Source organism: Jaculus jaculus, chromosome 5, assembly GCF_020740685.1.
Source record: "Jaculus jaculus isolate mJacJac1 chromosome 5, mJacJac1.mat.Y.cur, whole genome shotgun sequence".
In the NCBI taxonomy this organism is placed as follows: Eukaryota; Metazoa; Chordata; class Mammalia; order Rodentia; family Dipodidae; genus Jaculus; species Jaculus jaculus.
This window is the reverse complement of record NC_059106.1, coordinates 40,839,624-40,864,934: the sequence shown is the minus strand read 5'-3', so window position 1 is coordinate 40,864,934 and position 25,311 is coordinate 40,839,624. Positions and strand designations below refer to the sequence as shown.

At 50.2% G+C, this 25,311-nt stretch overlaps 2 protein-coding genes across 13 annotated transcripts in view; one reads left to right on the top strand and one right to left on the bottom strand.

Moving 5' to 3' along the window:
• The window catches only part of Kcnab2 (potassium voltage-gated channel subfamily A regulatory beta subunit 2), a 95,605-nt gene extending 88,029 nt beyond the window's left edge, over positions 1-7,576 (bottom strand). For all 4 annotated transcript variants that reach the window (XM_045150462.1, XM_004657699.2, XM_045150464.1 and 1 more), the window contains exon 1: positions 7,453-7,576. The gene's annotated coding sequence lies outside the window, so the exon portion shown is untranslated. The remainder of the gene's footprint in view (positions 1-7,452) is intronic.
• Positions 7,577-7,777: 201 nt separating this feature from the next.
• Positions 7,778-25,311, top strand: part of Nphp4 (nephrocystin 4) — a 121,914-nt gene continuing 104,380 nt past the window's right edge. For 3 of the 9 annotated variants that reach the window (XM_004657404.2, XM_045150031.1, XM_045150032.1), the window contains exons 1-3: positions 7,779-7,999; positions 16,222-16,393; positions 19,224-19,373. In XM_004657404.2, coding sequence (XP_004657461.2) covers positions 16,250-16,393; positions 19,224-19,373 — 294 coding nt within the window. In that variant the 5' untranslated portion in view covers positions 7,779-7,999; positions 16,222-16,249. Of the gene's footprint in view, positions 8,000-15,788; positions 15,975-16,221; positions 16,394-19,223; positions 19,374-25,311 lie in introns of those variants that run through there. The other 6 variants (XM_045150033.1, XM_045150028.1, XM_045150035.1 and 3 more) reach the window with 4 other exon arrangements.

Sequence of the window (25,311 nt, the reverse complement as noted above, 5' to 3'; positions counted from 1 at the left end):
ATGCACGGGGACCCTCAGCATGTGTGTGGGGCTGCCCCAGAGCCAGGTCTTGCCCCCTCTGTGATCTCATTATGAAGAGCTAGCAGAAGCTGAAGGGATGTGCCATGCCCCATAGTGTATGAGTGTTTCACAAGATGCACCTCCACCCACTGCCCCAATCAGCAAGTTATCTACATGATACCAGACGCACGGTGGTGCCGCGGGTGGACTTGGGATAGAACAGTGATTTAACTTTCATGAAACCTGCTACTTCTGGAGCCCAGCTCTCCCTCTCCTGCCTTTCCCTTCTTTCAAGGCCAGCCTCTCAGGAGTGGAGTCCAGAAAGTCAGAGTGGCTTGGAGTCCTGGCTCCCTCATGTAGCAGCTCAGAGACCTCAGGACAGTCACTTCGACATCTGTGACCTGTGTCTGCACCAGCTCAATGGGAACAAGGTCCTTTTCTGAGGAACATGGAAGGCTGCTCTCAACTCCCAGGCATTCTCTTGACTCACACTAGCTCCTCAGAAGCATACATCTTCTGCCCACCACCCAATGTCCTCTTTCCCTCTCTTCTCTAACCTCTGGAATAATCTGCAGCCCACGTGACCCACTAAGAAGAGCATGGGAGACTCCTGGGAGCCCTCTCTCCTCCACCCCATCACTGTTCAACTCCAAGGTATCACTGGTCTTGTCACCGACTTCCTTTCTGTTCATCCTTTTCACCCACATTCAGGTTCCTGCCTTGGACTGCACTGGGTTATGGTCCTCCCACACAGTCCCTTCCTGGCTCTGCTTATCACCATACCTGTCTTCAAGGTCTTCATCAAATGATCCCCCATTCCACCTCCCCTTCCCCATCAGCAAGGTCTTCTCATCCATTTTCTGGCTTTTATCCCCCAGAGGCAACCTGGGTAGGTCTTGCTCATTGTTAGCCCTTCCATTGCCTGCTTTTAAGACCTTAAAAGTCCTTTTATCTATTTATTTATTTGAGAGTGTGAGAGTATGGGTGCCCTAGAGCACTCTTGCCACTGTAAATGAACTCCAGATGCATGTGCCACTTTGTGCCTCTGCCTTAAGTGGGTAGTGGAGAATCAAACCTGGGACCGGCAAGCTTTGTAAGCAAGCACCTTTAACTGCTGATCCATCTCCCCAGCCTTGTTAAGGCCTTTATACATCAATATTTACAGGTTTTAAATAATCTTCTAAATTTTCTTTTTTAGGGAGTAGACTTTTCAGAATCTCCTTGTGCATACATTTCAGTTATTTCTGCTCCTCCTACATGTAGATGGGGCGGGAAGGAAACCACCTCTGGAGGGGCCTTGCTACCACTGACAGGCAGTATGGCTAGGTTCTTAGGTCGAGTTCTAGATCCTTCTGCCCTGGGCTTCACTTGACAGCTTGTGGGTATCAGGTCTGGGCTCACTCTGAAGGATATGAATCTGCCAAGGACAGGATGGTAAAACACTGTGATGAAGGAGGGGGTATGCTCCAGTGTGGCTCCATAGCTCCCGAAGTGCCTGAGGGCCATGGAGATCAGACAGACCTGACACAAGTTATACCAGTGCAAGGTTTGACTTTAGGGTTCCAGGAGGTTGTTCTCAAGGACCAGAACAATAGGCTCTCCCCTGCTTCTCCCTCCTCCTTCTCCCCTACACCCAGGAAGCCATCAGTTGGGTTCACCCAGGCTCTTCCCCTGGGCCAGATGGCCCTTCCCAAGGAGTCCCAAAGTCAGCCTTTGAAATGACTCAGAGAAAGCCACAGCTTTGCTCTGCTAGTCCTGGGGACTCAGTTGGGTTACAAGCAGGACCATGCTTGAGGCTTACCCTTGGCTTATAGGGGGGACCTGACACTCACTGCACCTGCTCTGCGCCAGAAGCAGTGTTATGCTTCTCCTTGGGGGCCATTCTGCCAATCCAGATAAAGGAAAAAGGATGAATAAAGTAGCTACCAGGACAATGGGCCAACGCTGGCTGTAGATAAGACCGTGATATCTGACCCAGGAAGAGGGTCATTCACTGGAGAGACCCTTTCTTCTGGGAGTGGACTGCTAGTTTGTCTTTGAATCTTGAGCTAGATTTTTTTTGTGTGTGTGTCCCCAAGATCCATACATTGGAAACTTCAGTCCTCAAATTCCTGCTGTGTTAACTATTTTGGAGTCACTCCGATCAAAATACCTGACAAAAACATTTACAGGAGGAATAATTTATTTTGGCTTACAGTTTTCAGTCTATCGCGAAGGGGAAGGCATGGTGGTGGAAGCTTGTTAGTGGAGGCTCCTCTCACGTCACTGTGGACCAGAAAGCAGAGATGGCACAGGAATAAGAAAGAAGCCAGGCTATGCTACAAAGGCTCGCCCCAGTGGCTGACTTCCTGCAGCTCGACCTTACTTTTTAAAGGTTCCATATCCTGGGGCTGGAGAGGTTGCTCAGTGGTTAAGAGCACTTCCTGTGCAAGCAGGAGGGCCTGAGAGATGGCTTGAGTTTGATTCCCATGACCCACATAAATAGCTAGGAATGGCTATGAACATCTGTAACACCAGTCCACTAGACCCGAGAATTAACAGAGCTTGAGAAAAAATGATCAGAAGGAGACTAGCTTAAATAAGAATGGGCAGAAGAACAATGGAGCAGGACACCTGATGTCTTATTATGGCTACCTCAGGTTAGTACACCCCACTACTGGCAAGTGCATGGGGTGCTTGATAGTCACCTGCATGCACCACACACACAAGCAAAAAAATCACAAAAACAAAAACCACAAGGTTCCACAGCCTCCATCTAGGTTCAAAACATGAGCCTATGGGGGACATTTTCAATTCAGACTGTAACACTTGTGTGGATAGTTTTTAGAGTTGGGGTTTTTGGGAGGCAATTAGGATTAGATGACAGCAACAGGATAGGACCCTCATGACAGGACTGGTGGCTTCAAAAAGACTCGAGTTGACATATAATTGCCTTTTGCCATGCTATGGTATAGTACCGTAACCAATACGGCATCATGCTCTTGGTCTTAGCAACCTCCAGGATCCTGAGCCAAATACAATGCCCTTATTTTTGTTTTATTTATTTATTTATTTATTTTTGCAGAACGTAACTCAAGTCTGAAAGACAAAACAGACCAGGCAAGCTGGAGATCCCAGCAGTTGCTGAGAGGGAAGTGGAAAAGGAGGAAGAAAAAAATTAATGCTTCCTGGGCTAGAGGTCAGAAAACAGGCAATGTCAGCAATGGAAGTCTGTCAGAAGTTGCATGGAAGAGACAGAGACAGGGGGTGGGGAGAAGGAGAGAGAGAGAGAGAGAGAGAGAGAGAGAGAGAGAGAGAGAGAGAGAGAGAGACACAGACAGACATACCCTGGTGTCAGGGTAATTATAGGATTTCAGCTGGTGTCTGGAGAAAGGAGATGGAAAGAAGAGGAAAGAAAAAGTAACATTTTCAGAATCAGAACTCAGGGAGTGGGTCTACTAGCAACTCCTAACTTCTATTCTTTGTAAATCACTCAGGCTCAGGAACTTGTGATAGCAACTGAAAACAGACCAACAGACTAAGTCACTTGGCTTTCTGCTGCTGAGTTGGGTGATGGATCTCAATGGCTAAGTGAGATCATTGTGAGGAAACTCGTAACAAGGACTGGAGCACAGGTGGGAGGTGAGGGAGATGGTACCCATCCTTTCTCTATATTCCTCACTTTTCCAATCCTACCTTATCTCCAACCAGCATGGTCTCAAAACATCCACCCTACAGGTGCCTGCATATGCTGGAGGAGAGAAGGTGGGCTGTACACATGGAGGAAGTTCAAGGGAGGCTGGACAAGTGGGCAAGGCAGGTGTAGGAGGCTGTCTGTGACAATGACACACAAAGCTACTCCCTACATGGTGATTTGTCAGTCTGGGGGGGGGGTGTCTAATGAGACTTTGTCCAGCAAGGAGATGAGTTAGACGCTGGTACAAGGCACCCTCAGGCTAGGGCACTGGGCCCAGAATGCCCTATCTTTACAAGCTCCGCAGCATGTGGTGAAGGACGTGAAGACCTGGCAGCTGTGCAAGGCCACCTTGGCTGAGAGCTTCTGCATCCGAAGAGCTCAGGGCAAAGGGGAATCCTTGAGTCAACTCACGGAGAAGGGATGGAGAGCAGGTGTGAGATCTCCACACCTAGCTCAGGTGTGTGCTCCCTAGAGAAGGGTTTTTCTCCTTTTGCCTCTTGGCAATGGCTGAGCCAAAAGAGCTCATCCCAGTGGTGCCAAGGACCCATCTCTTCAAAGACTTACTACAAAGATGGACCAGAGGTGACTGACACCTTTTTTAGAGCCCTGAGGGTGGTAGATTGGAGCAGTGTGGGGTTTCCTATGTCATGCAAATAGTCCCATAGCTCTTGGGACCCTGGATTAGATTCTGACCTCTTGGGCACCTAAGAGACTCAGCCTGCAGGTGTGATGGTTTCTGGCATTTACTGAGTCTTGGTGTGATGGTGAGTGGTCCCTTGTGACCTAGTCCTGGCAGGCAACTTGGGAGACCAGAATTAACCTCTCTGATACTCCGTGCCTCAGTTTCCCCATGTAATCTACTGAGCCTACTTCACAGTTGTTTTCAAGGCCACAGGGTACAGTGAGGTTAGATGCATAGCTCCAGTGAGGAGTCCCCTTCTAACCTCACTGCACCCAGGGCCTGGCTTTCTGCCTCTCCTCTGATCACGTGGTCATTTAATAACAGTACCTTATGCTGGGATACTGCCAGGCCAGGCAGATTGGAGTCCCTGAGACTTCTCCATGGCTAGTGGGACTTCCCCTGGTCCTGCCAGCCACTCCTGTGACTCAGATACACCTGAAGACGCTAGCTTCTTCCAGGAATGTCAGCAACACCCCAACAGTGGCCTTCCCAAAGGGCAGCTGGTCATGTCACTGGGGTGTTGGCTTCCTTCAGCTTGGACACCCATGAAAGTAAACTGGACCCAAGTAAGTGTGGAACAGGGGCTCTTCCCCAGCTCCATCCCTGCTCCTGTTGACCTTGGAAGTCTCTGCCCTCTGGGCATCTGTTTATTCCTCTGAGACTATACCTTGCCAACATCCTTGCAACTTTAGGACCTTCATTCAACCCCTACATAGGTGAGACCTTCTGGCTGCTGGGAGAGGGGATGGAGTGAAGTGTGGGGTCTCCTGCCTTGAACATGTCCAGTTGGCCTTTACAGAATGTTGCCTGTAGCAGCCTCTGTTCTGCCTCCTTTACTCAGGGACTCTAGGAGAATGCTCTGACTCTAGCACCTTGGGCAGCATGAAGATAACAGAGAATTAGTCAAGGATCAAACACACTACTTCTGGCCAGTGTCTCTAGAAGGTGAAGCATAGGCCTTCCTTCCATACAGACTGTTCCCCCAGTTGCCACGCTGAGCACCTGAAAACACAACACGCACTTCCTGGAAACTGCCAAGTCAACAGTGTGCCACTCATTTCCTCCCGAAACCATTCAGGTTTAGAAGGTGAACACAAGAGAAGCCAGCCCAAGGTGATGACGTCTTCCGGGCTGGCCAGCCCCAGAGCTCTCTGCCCTTTGACTACCCCCAGCACATGCGACCTGCACAACACCTTTTGGGCAGCTAGTTTGGTACATGCCTCCCAATCCAGGCTCCACACCCACACCCAAAAAGGTTGCAAACACTAGAACCCCATGAGAAGGGTTTCACACTTTTCCATAATACCCTTCTTTTTGCCTACTGCATGGCGCATTCCCTGATTTCTGACTGGCACCCATAAGGCATTTGTTGCCTAGTGCAGCAAGGAGAGGAAAGGACACGATCGCTCTTTGACAAGGGACGTCTCCCACAGGCTGCATTCCAGGCAAGGGCTGCACTGCCAGCGCCACTGAGGCTGGTGTGCACTTGGACCGCTTTCTCTGGAGAGGATTGATGAACAGGACCTGGAGAGCCAAGTGCACTTCGAGGACCCCACGCTGCGAAAGCACAGGGCCAGGAGCCCAGCAGCTGCACTGGGCTCTGCAGCAGACATGTTTGCCAAGGGACAAGCAGGCGGATGGATGCATCCTCGCACTGGCTCCCAAGTCCTGCAATGGAGGGCCTGGATGCGCAGCTTCAGGAGCAGGGGAAGGCTTGCTTTTGGTATTGGAAGGGGGACTGGAATTTCTGAGGAGAAACTGCAGTGAAAGAAGACATCCTGAGTGACAGATAGTGGGACAGCTGTGGTCTGAACTTGGTATTCTCTCTCCTCAGACGTGAATGTATTAATTTCCATAAATGCTAACAGTCCATTTCCCCAAAAGCTATTACTTATGTCATCTCTCTTTGGATGCTATTCAACATGGGGCAGACAGATGGAAGGGAGCGAAAGGCAACCTCTACCGGTGGGGTCCTTGGTTCCTACTTCTCCCCAACTACACAGCTCAAGTCTAGTTTCTGAGGTAACTCTGCTACCAGAGTCCATGCCACCTGCCTTCAGTCAGGCCCCTTTCACACCAGGAAGCAAAGAAAGTTACCAACCCCAAAAATGCTGAATCACAAAGTGAGGCTGAGCAGGAAAGTGGGGGTGGGGATGGGGAGGGAGATGGTGGCCAGGAGGAAAGGGTGCTGAAAGGCTTTCCACCTGGAGCACCCCCAGGATGCTCTAGGCATCGCATAGGAAACCCCCACATTATATGCCAGGAGGAGCAAGCAGGGTGAGCCTGGCTGGGAGGATGAGCAGGTAACACCGTGCTGCAGAGACTGCAGAGGCCAGGGTTCCGCATCCTGCGGGAGCAGCAGCAGGTAGGGAGGTGGGGAAGTGCTTTGTGCCAGGGCCTGGGCTGGACGGGAGAAGCTGGTGACAGGGGGGTAGGGGTGGGCTAGAGATTCAGGGATGGGAGTGGGGAAGGGTGTAGGTAGCCTGAGAATCTGGTGCAGGAAGGGAGTGTCAAGGTCCTGGGGGAATAGGGTAAGGTAGAGAAAGAAACGTCCACGGGGAGACATCGAAGGAGCTGGGAGCAGAACTGGTGAGAGTTGGGATTGGGGATCAGGGAGACACAGGGGCAGGCAGCAAGGACGAAGGATGAGCTCTGAGGAGCAAAGACAAGAGAGGTGGAGAGGGCCGGGACTAGGAGCACTCGGATGATGCTGCGCAGAAGCCGGGGGAGAGGATGCGAAGCATGGAGGGAAGGGCGAGGTGAGGCTGCGGGAACTCGAGGGGACAGAGCTGGGGGAGGGGGAGACGAAGGAGGGGGATGAAGTTTGGGGTAGGGGTCGGGCAAGCGAACCGAAAGGTCAGGCGGGACGACTGAGAGGATGGGCTGGGGGAAGGGAGATGGTGGAGAAGGAGGTGAGGAGGCTGGAGAGGAGGTGAGAACGGCGGCGAGGGTAGGGGATGCAGAGCTGGGGAAGAGGGGATGGAGAAGAGACCGCGGTACCCGCTGCTGCCAGGCACCGCAGGTGCTCGCCGCCGCCTTCCCAGCGCAAGTCTTTGGAAAGCACAGCCCGCCGGGGTCTCCCCCTTCCACTCACCTGGGGGCTCCAGCTCCGGATCCTGCGCCCCGCTCCGGATCTTCCTTCCCGCCTAGCCCCTGCGACTTTAGCGCCCCCGAATCCCGCTCGCTTAGGCAGGTTCCGCCCGCTGCATCTTCACCTCGTGGGACGCCCGAGGACACGCCCCTAAAACATTTTGATTGGGTGTCGTTCATGCCAGTCACATTTTCATTGGCTGAGGGAAATAATCGTTCATGCAAATCAGGATGGACCTGCCGCCGTCCCGATTGGCTGGCGTGCGTCGAGAGGAGCCCTTGGATTGGGATGCTCATTGGAGCTGTGGCTCTGACGACGAAAGTGACGCTAGGCGGGTTCTCGGCCCGAGTGCCCGGCGCTCCGCCATCCGGGAGTCCTCCCCCGGGTGGCTGCTGACCGGGCGTCTACCTCGGCTGATGCTGGGTCCCTGAGGCCTCCGTCTGGCTCGGCTGAACACCGGTCGCCGGACCCTATGTCCATGGTGCGGGGACGTTCTCATATCGGTGGGCTGAACTGTCCAGGGCAAGGCCGCGGCCGGTTCGTTTCCTAGGTAACGCACCAGCGGTGGGCCGAACCAAGTGTACACATGCCGCGGGGGAGGGCGGTGTGGTCTGGACGGGTGGGTGAGCACAGAGTTGGTTAAGCCTCAGGATCTCGGGTGGAGTGATCCACCCATCCTTTCGCGGAGGACCCTATGCCTGCGTGGTGCCGTGGCGAATCCTGGTTGGGGTCCAGGCTCTCGTCGGTCTCATCCTCGCTCCCACCCCGGGGACAGTTGGTACAGTTCTAGCCAGCTCGCAAAGTTGGGCATCTGCGGCTTCTTCAGATAGTTCTTAGCAGGCCAACTCCGGGTCCCACGCAGTCCCAGGCGGTATCTATCGGGCGCTGTGCACTTGCCGGGGACTTGCTGAAGCCCACAGCCTCATTTTTCGCCCTTCTTAGGTCGCTCAGGGCCCTGCGTCCTTTTAATGCGCCCTCGAGGCCCAGGCCCTGTCCAGCATTCGGATCTCTCGCCCAGTCCTCTGAGCACACAGCGGGCCTCCGCCTACGGTCTATGGTTGTAGCCGGCGCCTCTACTCCCGGTCCCTTCGTCTAGTCCTTCCTGCGCGCGGGTTGATTGATGCTCGCTTGACTTCCAAAGGAAGTCAGTCTCGCGACTGGAGTGTGGTGAACAGATTTTCCCCGTTCCAACCCTGCTCTCTGTTGCTGCTCAGCTATGCAGCGTCTAGGGTGGGGAGCTTTCTCTTCTGTGCTTAACTGCCATGCCTCCGCCTCGCTCCCCTGTACTTCCCCTGGAGGCAGCAGACTTGTCTGTTGTATTGAGGTCTTTGTCTGGGCCCCTGGCACAAGGTGAATGAGGGAATACCAGGCAGCTCTTAATCAGACCTCAGATTAATCAGATGTATGCACCCCATCGCTCCCCAGAGTGCCTAGGTCTTGATCACTCCAGATCTTCACTTTTGGGAAGAAGGCTTCCCAGCGTCTGAGACTTCAGCTCAGCTTAACTCTTTTTTTTTTTTTAAAGTTATTTATTTGAGGGGGGGAGGGAGAGAAAGAATAGGCGCACCAGGGCCTCCAGCCACTGCAAACAAACTCCAGACACTTGTGCCACCTTGTGCATCTGGTTTATGTGGGTATTGGGGAGTCGAACCTGGGTCCTTAGGCCTCGCAGGCAAACTCCTTAACTGTTCTTAAAAGCCTCCCCCTTCCACCAAAAAAGAGGCTGGCTCACGCTCCCATGCTGTGTGCTTCTTACGCTTGCTGACCTTGAAGAAGCCTTAAATTGTTGGGGCATAGTCTTTGTGCCTGTGGGATAGACTTGGCCAATATTTGTGGACTAGAGCTGCACAAGCAAAGTCCTTAAGATTCCATCCAAAGTCTTCATCTTGTAGGTTGGAAACAGGCAGGGAAGATGAGGGTCTTTGTTGAAATTGAGCAGGAGAGATGACTGCTGGGTCCCTGGACACCTCTACCCCTTAGTGTTCCCTTCTGGGCATCTTTGCCTCTCCTAGTCTTCTAGACTGAGGGAGGGTCCTCATGGTTGTGGCTGCAGGTTAGTCACTACACACCTGTTGGGGGTCTCAGCCTCCTCATCTGTAAGGTGGGCTGGGGCCTTCCAGTTGTTGGAGCAGTATGTATGAGGATGTGGCAAGTGCCTGGCTTAGCACAGGGATCAAGAGAAAAAAATCTGGTGCATTATCGTCTTACTTTCATCTCTAATGAGGCTGTGGTACTTTTGGGTTCAAAGCATGGAACCCTCCCAGTTTTCCTTCTAATGTTCATATGGCTCAGTGGCCCTTTTGCCCATCCTGCAGGACCATGCTGTTACTGGGTTTTTTAGAGTACAAGCCTGATGCCCCCTGGTAGTCCCAACAAGCTAGGCTTGACCACCTGTCCTCAAAATACCAATTAGAGACAAATAATAGTAAAAAGTAGAAAAAGAAAATTTATTCAATGTCACATTGAGAAGAGGAACAAATACAGAGGTCCAGTGACCCCCCCCCATTCCATCCTAGGGGAACTAACAAAAGGTTTAGCTTTATAAATAGAGGGTAAGAGGTATGCATAAATAAGTAGTCCTGGTCAAGGTGTGGTCCTCCCATCACTGACCTGTCATTGTCTTAGCTCCAGTCTCTCCTGCAAGGCAGTCTGATAAGGTGTCAAACTCTGTGAAATCTCTTCCCAGGAGAAAATTTCTTTCTCTGGCTGGCCCCAGGCTTCAGCCTTGCCTTTCTACTACTGTGGAATTTCTGGGGAAATTTATCTTCTTCCTTTCTTTTAATATTTTTTTCTAAATTATTTGTGTGTGTGTTTATGAGAGTGAGAGAGAGAGAGGGGGGGGAGGGAGGGAGGGAGAGGGAGAGGAAGGAAGAGGGAGAGAGAGGGAGGGAGGGAGGGAGGGAGGGAAGGAGAGAGAGAGAATAGAGAGAAAATGGGCATGGCAGGACCTCTAGCCCCTGCAAATGAACTCTGGGCATTTGTGCCTCCTTGTGCATCTGGCTTATGTGGGTCCTGGGGAATAAAACCTGGGTCTTTTGGCTTTGCACACAAGCACCTTAACTGCTAAGCCATATCTCAAGCCCTTAGTATTTTATTTTTCGAGGTAGAGTCTCACTCTAGTCCAGGCTGAACTGGAATTCACTATGTAGTCTCAGGGTAGCCTTGAACTCACAGTGATCCTCCTACCTCTGCCTCTTGAGTGCTGGGATTAAAGGTGTGCGCCACCACGCCCGGCTCAAGCCCTTAGTGTTTTATTTATTTGAAGAGAGAGAAAGAAAGAATGAGAATGAATGGGTGTGCCAGGGCCTCTTGCCGCTGCAAATGAATTCTAGATGCATGTACCACTTTGTGCAGCTGTCTTTATGGGGGTACTGTGGAATTGAACCTACATTGGCAGGCTTTAAGTGCTGAGTCATGTCTCCATCCCAATGGGAAATTTATTTATTTATTTTTAAGAAAATATGTCATTATTTATTTATTTGAGAGAGACAGCGAGAAAGAAGCAGATGGGGGGATGGGCATACCAGGACCTCTAGCCACTGCAAACTCCAGACACATGTGCCACCTTGTGCATTTAGCTTACATGGGCCTTGGGGAATGGAATCTGGGTCCTTAACTTCTCAGGCAAGTGCCTTAACTGCTAAGCCTTCTCTTTAGCCCCAATGGGAAATTTCATTCTTTGGTGTTCATTGTTCCAGTAATGTGACAGACAAAGGGAGGGGCATAAGCATCTCTTTAGAACATCTTCATTACTGCCAGGACAGTTACTTTTCTACTGAATCACTGAAAACTTCTTCACAGAGGACCCAGCTGCCTCAGGTAGCTCATGGTCCTTCAGAGACAGCTATGATTACAGCCCTCCATGACTTTTCTATAAAGGGGTGGTGGGTAGGGTCCTCTGGTCCCTAGAGTGGCCTATTTGGTCAGTTTGGACTATGAGAAGCAGGCAGACCAGGAAGGTAGGCTGGTGCTGGCAGTGGTCTTCAGCATTTACTGGGACCCAGTGTCACCAGTGAAGTAGGAAAATGGCCCCTGTGGTCAGGATGCTGACCAGAGTGAGGCCATAAGCTGTGTGGGATCTTTTGTCAGGAGGACATATGTGACAGTTACCTTTCCCTCTGCTGGGACAAAACACCCAACCACAAGCAGCTGACAGGAGCAAAGGATCCACCCCTGTCTCCTGTCTCCAGGAGAAGCCCCACCATGGCAGGTAAAGTATGGCAGAGCAGAGGCTGTGTATCACATCTTGCCACAGCAGCTGGGAGGCAGCAGCAAGGGTGAATAGGCCTGGAATACCCAGTGGGTTGGACTAATAAACCTCGAGGTTTGTGCTCAATGACACACCCCCTCCAAGATTCCAACTCCCAGATGCTCTCCCAGTAGCTGGGGATTGATTATGAGGCTTAGACACGAGGCCATGGGGGCATTCCACATTCAAATCACCACAGTTTTCCTCCCTAGAATCACCCTGCCTTCATGCTTGGGCTCTCAGTGAGATCAAGACTCCATTTCATGAGGAAACACAAAGAACAGCAGCAAGCCTGTTTCTCCAGGAAGAGCTCAAGAGGCTCACTTCCACTGTAGCATCCCTGAGCTCTGCTGGGATCTCTGCCATGGATAGGCCCTTCCTTCAGGGAGCTGGCCAGGAAGCAATCAGGGCTATATAGGTGGTAAGTCCTGTGACCAAGGAAGCACAGAGCTAGGTAAGCCTGGGGCTGAATGCAGGGGTGTCTAGGCCCTCATCTCATCCCCATGTAAGAGCAGAATATCAGTCAGCCCTCTACGAGTTTCCTGTAGCTGCTGTCACAAGATACCACATGCTCAGTGGCTTGAAGCAGCATACATCTATTTTTCAGTCTGTCCACCAGAGGTCCAGAATTTATCTCACAGGCTGATCTCAAGGTGTGAGCAGGGCAAGTCCTCCTGGAGGTACCAGAGGAGGGTGTCCTGTCCTTCCAATGTGGTCCTTATTCCTCCCTGAAACCTCATGAGCTGAGCGTCCATTGTTCACACACTCTGGTCTTCCATGTTCTCACTGGAAAGGGCCATTAAGCTCTGCTTAGAGCATTCTAGGACTTCTTTAGTCCTACAACTGTACACGTTTTCATATTCCTCCTGCAAACCAGTTCCAAAAGTCTGTGAACCACAGCGCCAGCAATGACTCCACTCCTATACCAATTTTCTTGTTGCTGTGACAAGATACTTGAGAAAGCAACTTAGGGAAGGAAGGATTAATTTTGGTTCACTGTTTGAGAGCACCGTCTACCATGTCAGGGAAATCATCGTGCCAGGAGCCTGAGGCAGCTGGCCACAGGGCACCTGCAGTCGGGGAGCACGAGTGCTGCATGCGCAGCTAGCTGTCTCCTTTCTGTCAGTCCAGAAACTGAGTCCGTGGAGTAGTGCTGCTCATAGTTAGGGTGCGTCTTCCCACCTCATTTAACTCAATCTAGAAAATCAATCACAGGCATACCCAGAGGCTTGTCGCCTAGGTGATTCTAGATCCCCAAGTGAAAAAATATCGGGGGCTGGAGAGATGGCTAAGTGGTTAAGGTGTTTGTTTGTTGACTTGGGCTCAATTCCCCAGTACCCATGTAAAGCCAGATGCACAGAGTGGCACATGCATCTGGAGTTTGTTTGCAGTGACAAGAGGCCCTGGCATGCCTATTCTCCCTCTCTTCTTGTTGCAAGTAAATAATACTATTAAAAATAAACAAAGAAGCCAGGCGTGGTGGCGCACGCCTTTAATCCCAGCACTTGGGAGGCAGAAGTAGGAGGATCACCATGAATTCAAGGCCACCCTGAGACTGCATAGTGAATTCTAGGTCAGCCGGGGCTAGACCGAGACCCTACCTTGAAGAACCAAAAATAAATAAGTAAAACAATAAACAAAGAAATAAACATTGGGGGCTGGAGAGATTGCTGAATGGTTAAAGGCATTTGTTTGCAAAGCATGAAAAATTGGGTTGGATTCTCCAGTGCCCATGGAAGAGCCAGATGTACAAAGTGGTAAATGTTTCTGGAGTTTGTGTGCACTGGTAGGAGGCCCTGAGGCACTAATACTCTTTTTCTCTCTGCCAATCTCTCTCTCAAAAAATAAACAAAATTATTTAAAAAAATACTGGGCTGGGGAGATGGCTCAGCAGTTAAAGGCACTTGCTTACAAGCATGGCCTTCTGACTTCGATCCCCAGTACACATGTAAAGTTAGATACACAAACAAAGTGGCACAGACATCTGAGTTTGCTTGCAGTGGCAGGATGTCCTGGTCCACTTATTCTTTCTCTCTCCCCTTCTTTCTTTTCAAATATATAATAAAATATTTTATGTAATAAATAAATATTAAAGGCCTTACTGGATTTAGGCCGAGGGTGCTGGTGGCAGCTACCTAGCCAGCCAGGAAACCCTGCTCTGGGAGGGACAGCAGCCTCCAGTAGCCCTTGCTGGGTCATATCACTCATTCAGGTGGTTTTGTGGGACTGTTTGCCATCTACTGTCTACGCCTTAGCTTTGTGAGTCTCCCTGGGCTTGCCTCTGTATTTGGCTCTCCTTGTGGTGGCTGGGAGACTCCTGGGTTCCTGGCAGGGTAGGTTTCGGCAGCTCTGGGCATTGCAGAAAGGCTAGCCTGGGCTGAGTCTCTCAGAGAAGACTGCCTGTGGTGCACTCAGAAATTATTCTCTGAACTCCACATGTATGCCATGGCATGCACGCACACACATAAAATAGCAGCAGTCAACTTACTACATGTTAACTTTTAAATGGAGAGAAGGTGGCTTTGTATTCATGTCAGTGTCTTAAATGTCTGGCTTAGCGGAAGGCAGTTTGTTCTACTGTGTGTGAATAGTGCTTCATCTGTTGTCTTGGGTGAAACCTTCAGAGGAATCCATCTCACCAGATTCCAGAAGCGTCCCTCAGTCTGAGGTGGCTATTGCTCTTAGATGCTATGCATCACCTCCCCAGCAGTAGTTTCTTAAAGATTGTTCTAGAATGGTTTCTCACGCCATCAAGGAACTTCTCGCAACCTATGTTCTAAAAACCTGTCTTTTGTCCTTGTAGGGGTTTGATCTGTTACAGCCACTTGGAAACACCTGCTTTCTGAGCTGTGCAGACCTGGTCACTGACAAATGTAACCACACTTTCTGAGAAGCACATTTGTTATGTCACTGCCTGTCTCCTTAGGAAGGTCCTGAAGCATGAAGCTGTCAGCCTGGTGGCGGAGGGTACAGATGTTGGCAGTTCTCATTTTTACTCAAAAATGCCTTTTTTACTGGTTGTTTTTCTTTTATCAAGCACACAGCAAAACTACACATTTATTTAACGTTGAATTTAATGCAGTGAATACATGTCATTGTGGAACAAAGGCACAGCCAGCCTTGCTCACATTCTTTACAAGTTCCTCTAACATTTCTTCATAGGGTTTGTTTATGACATTTTTATACGTACTTTATTTTTATTGTTCCCTCTCCCAGACCCCGTTCCCTTCTTTTAGTACTATTTCTCCCCCAAGGTGGATTGTTTCTCTTGAAGTGACAGGCTCCCTTTGTTTATGTTTGAAAGCATCAGCCACTGCCCTGAGTCTGAATAACTGTAGCCCATCTCTTGGTCATTGTCTTTATTAAAACTGCTGATGAATGGCAGCGCAGTGGTGCTGTGGGTTCCCCTGGGATGCCAAGTGGTCCGCAGCTTCCGGTAGACGTCTGGACTCACTGTGTTCTGTAATTCTCATCACCGTCTGACGTGCACACCCAGCGGCCCGGGTGTAGTGCAATTAGCCCTCCCAGCCCCCTCAGGGATTCGCTCCAGTGACGCTGACATGTTCTCTATACATGGTGCCATACTCTCTGGGCACTGAAGAACTTCCAGTGCTGCCCTCCATTGCTGCACCCTGTCAGTGCCAACATCATGAGGGTGGAATTACTGAGAGCTTCTGAACGTTAGGGACCACATCAGAGAATCTTAGAGGCTGTGGCCACCACTTGCCTCCTGATTGTCTCTCGCTTGCTGTTCTGGAGCCCAGAAGGCAGGCTCTTGTCACCCTGTCAGCTGAGGGGACACCTGGGGGAGGTTGTGGTGGATGGTCCTCTCTGGTTGGATGGGGTTGGATAATACCTGGTGGGCGGAGTCCCTAAGAAGCTGGCAACCCTGAGCTGTCCCAGAATGGCTTTGGCAACAAGAGCCCAAGGATTCAGGGTGACTGACTGGCCTTAGAGTTATGTCAAGCCAGGTTTCCAATGATGACGTCAGACCCTCTAATTCTGGCTCCTGCTTTTGTTCTCTCCTTTCCCCCTATGTGTGTCTCAAGGTAGCTGCTCTCAAGTGAGCCCAGGGAACTTGTGCCCCAAGGCCATGCTTCCCTCTCACCAGAACCAGCAGGCTGTGAGGGGTGTGTCTCATTGGCCCTGATTGAGCCATGCTCCTCAGGCATTCTCCAAGATAGCCCCCCACTAGGGCTTGGGCTTAAGCTGCCACTCACCCTTGGTGTCTTTGTACAGTGGTCCACCTGTACATTTGTTCCAGGTAGTCCTGCAGGTAGGTACCCGTCTGCAGTCTCTGAGCCCCTGGTAGTTGCACTGTGATTGGCCCATGCGGGGAGTGGAGGGTTCTCTGGAGTGGGGATGGGCAAATTTCTCAGGTGTGGGAGCAGGTCAGCAGTGAGGGTGGCCACTGGGGGTTTGGAGGACAGAGTTGTTGACTCTGGGTTTCCGGGGCAGAGGCTTTCAGAGTTGTCTGAGTACTGTGACCTAATAGCTTTTGTCTTCATTTGACCATGGTGCAGGGAATACTGGAGGCCCAAGTGAGGTCAGATGGGCAGCACGGATGACTGGCACAGGGTCTTTGCCCAGAACAGGCTCGTCCCTCCCCACCCACAGAGAGCACGCCAGCTTTGGAAGGAGTCCACGGCATTTCAGTGCATCCTGAAGTGGCTTGATGGGCCGCTAATTAAGCAGGTAATGAAGTTCGTGCTGATTGTCAAATGCTCTTGTCTGAGGTGAGGCTTCTAGTTAGCATTGATTTTCACCCATGGAGTCCTGTCACTATGTCCATTACCTTACCCTTGATAGCACGCAGATGGCAGAGAACATGGGTCAGCATTTTCTCCCCCAGTGGAGCAATGTAGACACCCAGGAAATCTGACTACTGGGGTGTTTCTGAGCTGGGGTGTTTGCAGGACACCTTGTGTATTGCCCTGTCTGGCCCAACTTCAACCTGCACTTAAGGATCAGGGCCAAATCTCTGGGCATCTTGGCAGCTCTGTCCATGGCCTGAGGAGGCCCTTGGGCTTGGATGTCTCTGGATTTCTGTAGGCCCAGGCATGTACCCTAACATCTCTATACCCACCTGTGGCCTTCAGCTGCAAGGGAGTCTTTTTGGTGAGCTAGTGCTTCTGCACAGCCTCCCTCAGGTGCTCATATGCCCCATCTCCTCATGAGGCCCCATGGCCTGTGGGAAGGATTTAGACCAGTGTCTGCCTGTGTGTGAACAGTGTTTCTTGTATATACTTTGTTTTTCTCTGATTGTGCTGGGGATTGAACCCAGGGCCTCATACATACTAGGCAAGAGCTCTGCCATGCATGCTACTTCCAAACACTCTTATAAGCATTTAAAAAATATTTATTTATTTGAGAAAGAAAGAGAGAGAGAGAGAGAGAGAGAGAGAGAGAGAGAGAGAGAGAGAGGGAGGGAGGAAGAGAGGGAGGGAGGGAGGGAGGGAGGGAGGAGAAGAGAAGAGGAGATACAGAAATAGGCAGGGCGAGAGAGAGAGATTGAGAGATTGAGAATGGGTGCACCAGGGCCCCCAGCCAGTGCAAATGAACTCCAGATGCATGTGTCCCCTTGTGAATCTGGCTTACATGGGTCCTGGGGAGTTGAACCTGGGTCCTTTGGCTTTGCAGACAAGTTCCTTAACCGCTAAGCCATCTCTCCAACCCCATTTTTTTTTTTTTTTGAATTAAGGCAGCTTCTCACTGTAGCTCAGACTGACCTAGAACTTCCTTTGTACCCTCAGGCTGGCCTTGAATTCACTGGGATCCTCCTACCTCAGCCTCCAGAGTGCTGGGACTAAAGGTGTAAGCCACTATATCTATCTTCTTTCCTACACTTTTTTCTCCTTCCTTCCTTTTTTTTTTTTTTTTTGCTAAGCCCAACAGACTAGCCATTTTTTTTTGTTCTTGAGAGGTGCTGGGGGGGGGGGGTGGAATTGGTGTGCCAGGGCCTCTGCAACTTAACTCCAGTTGTGTGTGCCATCTTGTGTACATGTTCAACCTTGAGCACTTGCGTCACTTTGTGTGTCTGGCTTACATGCAATCTGGAGAGTTGAACATGGGTCCTTAAGCTTTGCAGGCAAGTGCCTTAACTGCTAAGCCATCTCTCCAGCCCCTTTCTTATACTTATTTTAGAAGTTAGCTTTATTAATTATTTCCATGACTGTGTGTATGGGTGTCCCAGGGTCTCTTGCTACTGTGAATGAATGTCAGATACACCACATTTTGTGTCTGGCTTTAGGTGGGTGTTGGTGAATAAAAACCTGGGCCAGCAGGCTTTGTAAATAAGCACCTTTAACTGTTGATATATCTCTCTTGCCCTGCATAGCATTTTTTATAGGCTTTAGCTTGGCAAACCCATTATCTTCTTTTTTTTTTAAATTTTTTTGGTATTTTTATTTATTTGGGAGCAACAGATATAGAGAGAAAGAAGGATGGAGGGGGAGGGAGGGAAGGAGGCAGAGAGAGGGAAAGGGAGAGGAAGAGGGAGAGGGAGAGGGAGAGAGAATGGGCATGCCAGGGCCTCTAGCCACTGCAAACGAACTCCAGACGTGTGGGCCCCCTTGTGCATCTGGCTAACGTGGGTCCTGGGGAATCGAGCCTTGAACCGGTGTCCTTAGGCTTCATAGGCAAGTGCTTAACCACTAAACCATCTCTCCAGCCCAAACCCATTATCTTCTATTGTAACTGCAAGACTGTTACTATCATTCATCCCCATCTTTTAGTTCCAAATCCTTTGATGGAGCACCTGCTACCATTTGCCATGGTGTTTGGTACTGAGGTGGCTTTAGTCAGGAAAGATTCAGTTAACATGATGAAGAAATCCATCCAAAATGGCTTAAGCTAGAGGTGATTTATTTTTTAAAGATTTATTTATTTATTAGAGACAGAGAGAGGGTGAGAGAGAAAGTGCAGTTGGGAGTACTGGGGCCTCTAGCCACTGCAATCCAACTTCACATGCATGTGCTACCCTGTGCATCTGGCTTACATGGGACCTAGAGAATTGAACCTGGGTCCTTAGGCTTTGCAGCCAAGTACTTTAGCCACTAAGCCATCTCTCCAGCCCCAGAGGTGATTTATTAACTCACATGACAGACTAATTGGTGGTTAGTATAAACTTTGGGTGTGACTGATCTGGCTCTCATGTGGTATTACCTGGACTTGGTTCTTCTCACCTCTTGCCTGTATCTGGTGGCAGAATGACCACCAGTGCTCTTCGCCTGCATCCTAGCAGACTCTGATATCTGCAGCCCTGGCCTCTTGTGTTGTGTTGGCTCTGGGTATGTTTTAAGCCTGTGTCTTCCTCAGGGCATTTTAGGGCTCTGATTGGCCAGGCCAGGGCAGAGCTGAGCTCTGATTTAAAACCCACCAAGAGTGCTGGCTATGGGAGAGGTTGCTCCTGAAAGGAAACTGGACTCTAGACATGGGGTTGGTGCTGAGGGCTCTACTGCCAACACGAGTATTCCTCTGTGGCCTTGGGGTGGCTCTTTAAGATTCATCTTTTGCTGTCTCCTAGGGGGTGCTGGACATATCAGAGGTTGAATGCCATCTTCGAGTGTCTCTCTTTGATGTTACCTACCGACACTTCTTTGGGAGGACATGGAGAACCACGGTGCAGCCAACCATGCAGCTCTCTAGGCAGCCACCCAGGATTGTCTTCAATGAGGTGGGTCCTGCTGACAGTGAGTGGGGACAGCTTTGTGGTGGGTTGCAGGTGTGTTGGGTCCTTCCATGCACAGCCCAGAGATTGAGGCTGATGCCCAAGGACCAGAACATCTTAGATATGTTGGAAAAGCATGAAGGGGCAGGTTTGCATTGTGGAGCTTGTTCAGCCATGGGCATTCTATCTCACACAAGTCATAGGGATGTGGTTGCCTTGGTTGGAGGGGAGATTGTGGGGTCTCACTTCAGGAACATTGCAGTCTTGTAACAAAGTTAGGAAGTTACTATCTTGTCTGGTTTGCTAATTTGCTTTCATCTCTGTGACAAATACCTGAGAAAACTTCAAGGAGGAAGGATTTTTTTTTGGCTCACAGTTTCAGAGGTTTCAGTCCACAGACCTTGCCTCTATTGATTCTAGGCCTGTGGTGAGGAAGTATGTGGAGATGCCACTCTCCTGGTGAACAGGAGGCAGAGAGAGGATGCTTACACTTGTGGGCTTGCTTCTTTTCCCCATTTTTCTATCTGGTACCCTAGCCTATGGGATATATTGCCCCCTATTCAGAGCAGGTCTCCCCTCCACTTAGTTATTCCTCTCTGGAAATGCTCCACAGTCATACCTGGTGCTTCTCGGTCCACAAAAGTTGGCAATCACAGATGATGAAACAGAGACCCAGCAAAATGACTTGTCTAGAAAGAACATGGTGGAGCATTGACTCAGATGTATGCCTCTGTCCCCAGATAGGTGGTAGCATGGTACTGGCTGAATCTGTGTTCCCTCATGGAATCCTGTGGCTGTTTCCAGCTCTGTAGCTATCCTGAGTGCACAAGCCACCTGCTGGGCGCCAGGGTGAGGAGGCCCTAACAGTAGCTAACAGTGATTACAAACTGTACCCGGTTCTCAGAAGGAGACTAGAGGAACAGGGGACCTGCATAGGCAGAGCCATGAAGGAGGGCCTCTGGGAGGCCAGGACCTACAGGATGAGAAAGAAAAGGCCCTGGGATGAGCAAGGAGGAGCACAAGACCAACAGAACAGGGCTGTGGGTGTTAAGAAGGAGAGGGGAGAGCTGGGCATGGTGGTGTATGCCTTTAATCCCAGCACTTGGGAGGCAGAAGTAGGAGGATTGCTGTGTGTTCGAGGCTACCCTGGAAGTACATAGTGAATTCCAGGTCAGCCTGAGCTAAAGTGAGACCCGATCCCAAAACAAACAAACAAACAAACAAACAAACAAACAAACAAACAAACAAACAAACAAGTAGAGGGTAGCAAGAGGTTGGTGTGGCAGTGCTGGAGTTGGTGGGTGGCCAGGCAGGGACTTTTTGGCTGGGCCTGCAGGGCCTTGTCAGGGGCACTGGGCTTTTTAGAGTAGGGTAGTGGGGAGATCTTTGTCATGCTGTCTACAGCTTCATACTTGAACTTGAGTTGGGAGAGTGAGGAGCCTTAATGTTGTGGTTTGTCTGGTGACAGCTCTAGATGAACCCGAGTATTCTGGCTGCTTGGCTATTTTCTCCCTTTTAGGTGTATTGACCAGACCACGAAAACCTGGTGTGGTGACAGTTGGTAAGATGACTGTTCTGAGTATTACTCCAGTCACACAGCCTGAGGCTCATTTTTTCTACAGGATCTACAGAACTCTCCCGGCTGCGAACATGTCACTCTCTGTGCTTGGCCATCACCCAGCTGCAGGATTTTGTAGCTTGGCATGTTTCATTCTGACTTAACATGGGCAGTTGAGGGAGATGATGGCCCTAGAGGTCAGGAAGATTAAACAGAGCTGTGGCAAAATGTCTGTCATGAGAACTGAAAGTGTCTGACATTAAGGTCGTCAGATGGCTTGTGCAAATGCCTCTGAAAGGTGTCCCTGGCCATCATGTCAGAGAGACAGGATGCCGTGCTGTGAATCATATGTGGCTCCTCATAACCCTGAGGGTCATCTCGGCACAGGCAGCTGGTCTCCTTGTACCTTTGACATGCTGGAAGGGGTTTGCCTGTGTCTCTGGGAGGTGCTTCTGCTGGCTGGGTCCCCAAAGCATCTCCTACTTTTGTGGGTGAGCCTCTAGGGAGGGGTGGGCTGCTTTGATTTTCTTTTTTTCCTGTGCATAGTGAGGCCAAAGGAAGCCCCATGTTGTGACAGGAGTATACATTACATGGTGGTGGTGGTCATGACAGCCTCCTTTACCTGGGTAGGAACTTCTGTGTGCCAGATTTTGGTTGGGAAGCATGTTATATCATTTCAGCCTTGACTTCTACCTGTGGAGGTCAGTAATCTTGAGCCCCCATTTTATTTATTTATTTATTTTTAAAATTTTTTTATTAATTAGTTTTGTATTCAGCGAATACAGTCAATTTGGTACCATTATTAGGCTCATCCATGACCTACCCCCTCCCCTTTGCCCCTCCTTGTTGGGGTCATGTATTCTGGAGTTAGCTCACAGTTATGGGTAGGATAAATGTCTCTGCATATCATGACCCAACATGTGTTGAGCCCCCGTTTTAAAGGAGAGGAAACATAAGTGAGATAGAGCTCTTCCTTGACTGGGTCTGCACGCCCCCTGGTGGTGAGTTTCAGGTTGTTCTTATCCAACAGCCACTGCCTTCTGCTTTAGGCCGAAAGGCCCTTGAATCTTTTATTTATTATTTTTGCTTTAAAGATTTGATTTATCTGAGAGAGAGAGAGAGAGAGAGAGAGAGAGAGAGAGAGAGAGAGAGAGAATATGAATGGGCATGCCAGGGCCTCTAGCAACTGAAAACGATCCAGATGCATGTGCCACCTTGTGCATCTGGCATATGTGGGTGCTGGGGCTTAGGCTTCACAGGCAAGTGCCTTAACCACTAAGCAATCTCTCCAGCCTCAGTCCTTGTCTATTTACTTATTTATTTTGAGGTAGTGTCTCACTGTAGCAACCAGGCTAACCTGGAATTCACTACGTAGTCTCAGGATGGCCTCAAACTCACAATGATTCTCCTACCCTGCCTCCCAAGTGTTGGGATTAAAGGTGTGCGCCACCATGCCTGGCAGCCCTTGCTCTTAATTAGGAAGTTTCCATAGAATGTGGAGGGATGATGGGATGATGTTGCTGACACATCCCCTCCTTCTCTCTCCCTGGCTCCTTTGAGCTCTGCATTTAGAGACATGCTGGATTCTCCTGCAGCACCTGTACTCCCCACTGGTGATCCTGACCCAAGCAGATTACTGGACAATTGTGAGAGACAGTTCTAGGGACTGCTTCTGTTTCTGTGTCCAGTTTGACATTTGGGCCACCTCAGGGCCTCTGCTTCTCCAAGAATTGAACCATGCTTCAAATTTCACTGCCCTCTGGTGGCCAGATATCAGGGGCCCTTTCAGTCCATGATGAAGAGTGGAGCAAAGTAGGTATCCCAGGCATGTATGTGATTCTGGGCTGGGATATCTACCCATGCTCGTTCCCCAGAAGCACCACCAGGTGGAGCCACACAAGCTCAGCCTGGGCAGCTATCTTTTTTAATTTAAATTATTTATTTATTTATTTGACAGAGAAAGAAAGAGAGGGAGGGAGAGAGAGAGAGAGAGAGAGAGAGAGAGAGAGAGAGAGAGAGAGAAGGAGGGAGGGAGGGAGGGAGGGAGGGAGGGGGAATATGAATGGATGTGCTGTGCCAGGACCTCTAGCCACTGCAAACAAACTCCACACGCATACAACCCCTTGCGCATCTGGCTAACGTGGGTCCTGGGGAATTGAACCTGGATCCTTTGGCTTTGCAGGCAAACGCTTTAACCACTAAGCCATTCATCCAGCCCCCAGGAAGCTATCTTGATCTGCCCATGCAGTGGGGGAGGGGGAGAAGAAGAACATGGTCCTGAGAGTTTCTGGAAAAGTTGGTACTCTTCAGCCTTGCCATACTGATGTGGGAAATGTTCAAGGTTAGTGTGGGGTGACCATAGCATTTTTAGTCCTGAGGGTAGCCTGAGCCCTTCCTTGCTGTGGAACCTACTTTTACCCAGCTCACTGCTATGCTCTCTGCAAGCAGCAGAGGCCAGTGGTGGCCCAGAGATGAGTGAATCTGCCTGACAACCATTAGCAGCAGCTTCTGTGCCTGCTGACACATGGCATACAAGAGATTTTGCTGAAGTTAAAGAGAAGTAAGTCCCCTTCACCCTGTGAATATGTGTGTGTGTTAGTTGCACATGAAGTTGACACGCAACGCGTCCCCTGCAGTGGCTACTGTCAGCATGGGGTGTGGTTCTGATGTTCTACTGACTGATCCCCCTGCCTGCATACCTGTAGGACCTGAGATGCATAAAATGTGTTACTTGTTAAAGGTGGCTCTGAGAGGTGGTGAAATATTTTGCTGGCTTTCCCCATCTGTGGTGGTTTAGGAAATCCAAGTTGAGGTTGGTTAGCTTCTAATAGCAGGGCTGTAGTCAGGACCTCCGTGGCTGTCTGGTCTACGTGTGGCTGATGGAGTAGCCTGGTGTGCTCTGGTTTATTGTGCTTTCTCTGTATTTGACTTGGGGAAGAAGTCACCTCAGAACTGCAGAGAACACTGAGAAAGCACTCAGCAGAAGAGACCTGCCTTGAGCCCTAGCTGCCCTGACCCTGTTCCACTCATGGCTTGGGCCCTTCACAGCCCAGGCAAGCAGTTCCCAGGTCTTTCTCAGCTTGGAATTCGGTGGCCTCCTCTAAGACCTTCCTTAGTGGAGAAGAATTGCCTTTCAGATCCTCTGAGACAGTTAATAATTCATTCAACCTCTAGAAAATGTCTTTTAAAAAATAATTCTGGTGGCTACAGTACTGTGCACTTTCTACATTTTCTCTTTTAGGTAACCATAATTCTTCTCAGATTGTTCCTTTGACTAACTATGGCCCAGCTTGCTGTAGGCTCACTTTTTGTCCTTTGTTGACTTGAAGGGGGCTCCCATCAGGGTTCCCAGGGCTCTCCACAGACAGCCCTGCCCCAGCAGGGGATTCTTCTCCAGGGGGTGCCAGCCCAGGTGATGCATAGGTGGCAAGGCAAATTCCCTGCTCTCACACAGCAGCTCAAGTAATTGGGTCTGTCCTTCCTCAGGACCAGTGTGGTGAGAATGGAGTCCACATGCTTCTTATTCCTCAGGGACGAGAGGCATGTCATTCTCCTTTCAAAGTGAGCACTGTGGAGGGATGCCGGTGTAACCCAGAGGGCCTGGGTTCGCCGGCCCGAATCTGGGACGGGCACTTGCTTCTCTCTCAGTCTGTGCCTCGTCTCATGTCCCAACACAGTCCCAGCACTGAGGCTGCTGATATCCTGAGGCAGCTGCTTTCACAGAGGGTGTTGGCCCCACTGTTCACCTGCTACTGTGCTGACCCTAGGGGCGGTGGGGGACTAACCTCCTGCCTCTGGGTTAGCACAATATCCTCCGACCTTCTGGCTCTGAGCCTGAAGTGGGGGCATGACAGAAAATGGTTCCAGAGGAGAAATGATGAGTTTTCATTTTGTGTGGGAATGAAATAACTGCCAGTGAACTGGTGACAAGAGAAAGCCTTGCTTTGATGTCCTGTGTTTGTGGCAGCATCCTCTGGAATATTTCTTGCTTTGGATTATGATTGGTTTTGCTCATCTACTTTTGTAAGTAAGTCAAGGTTTTTGCTTAAGTGAGGACCAGCTCTGGGCATGAGTGTGAAGTTTGAGATGTGATGTAGTATGTGCCTGGGCCACAGTCCTTCTTAGTGGCTCATTTTTCTGTGAGCAGGCAAGTTACTCACCCCTTTGGCCCTGTGCACTAGAGGCAGCCATGCCCATCTTGAGTCTAAGTTGTGTGGTTCCCCAGCAGGCAGTGGGAAGTGGTAGTTCATTTAGCAGATGACAGTTGTAGGAGTTATCTTTTTATTGCTTGCATCCAACCAGTAGCTCATGGGATAGAAGGGTTTACTTTAGGCTTATAGTTTCAAGGGGAAGTGTTATCATGGGGAACGCATGGCAACTGGCATG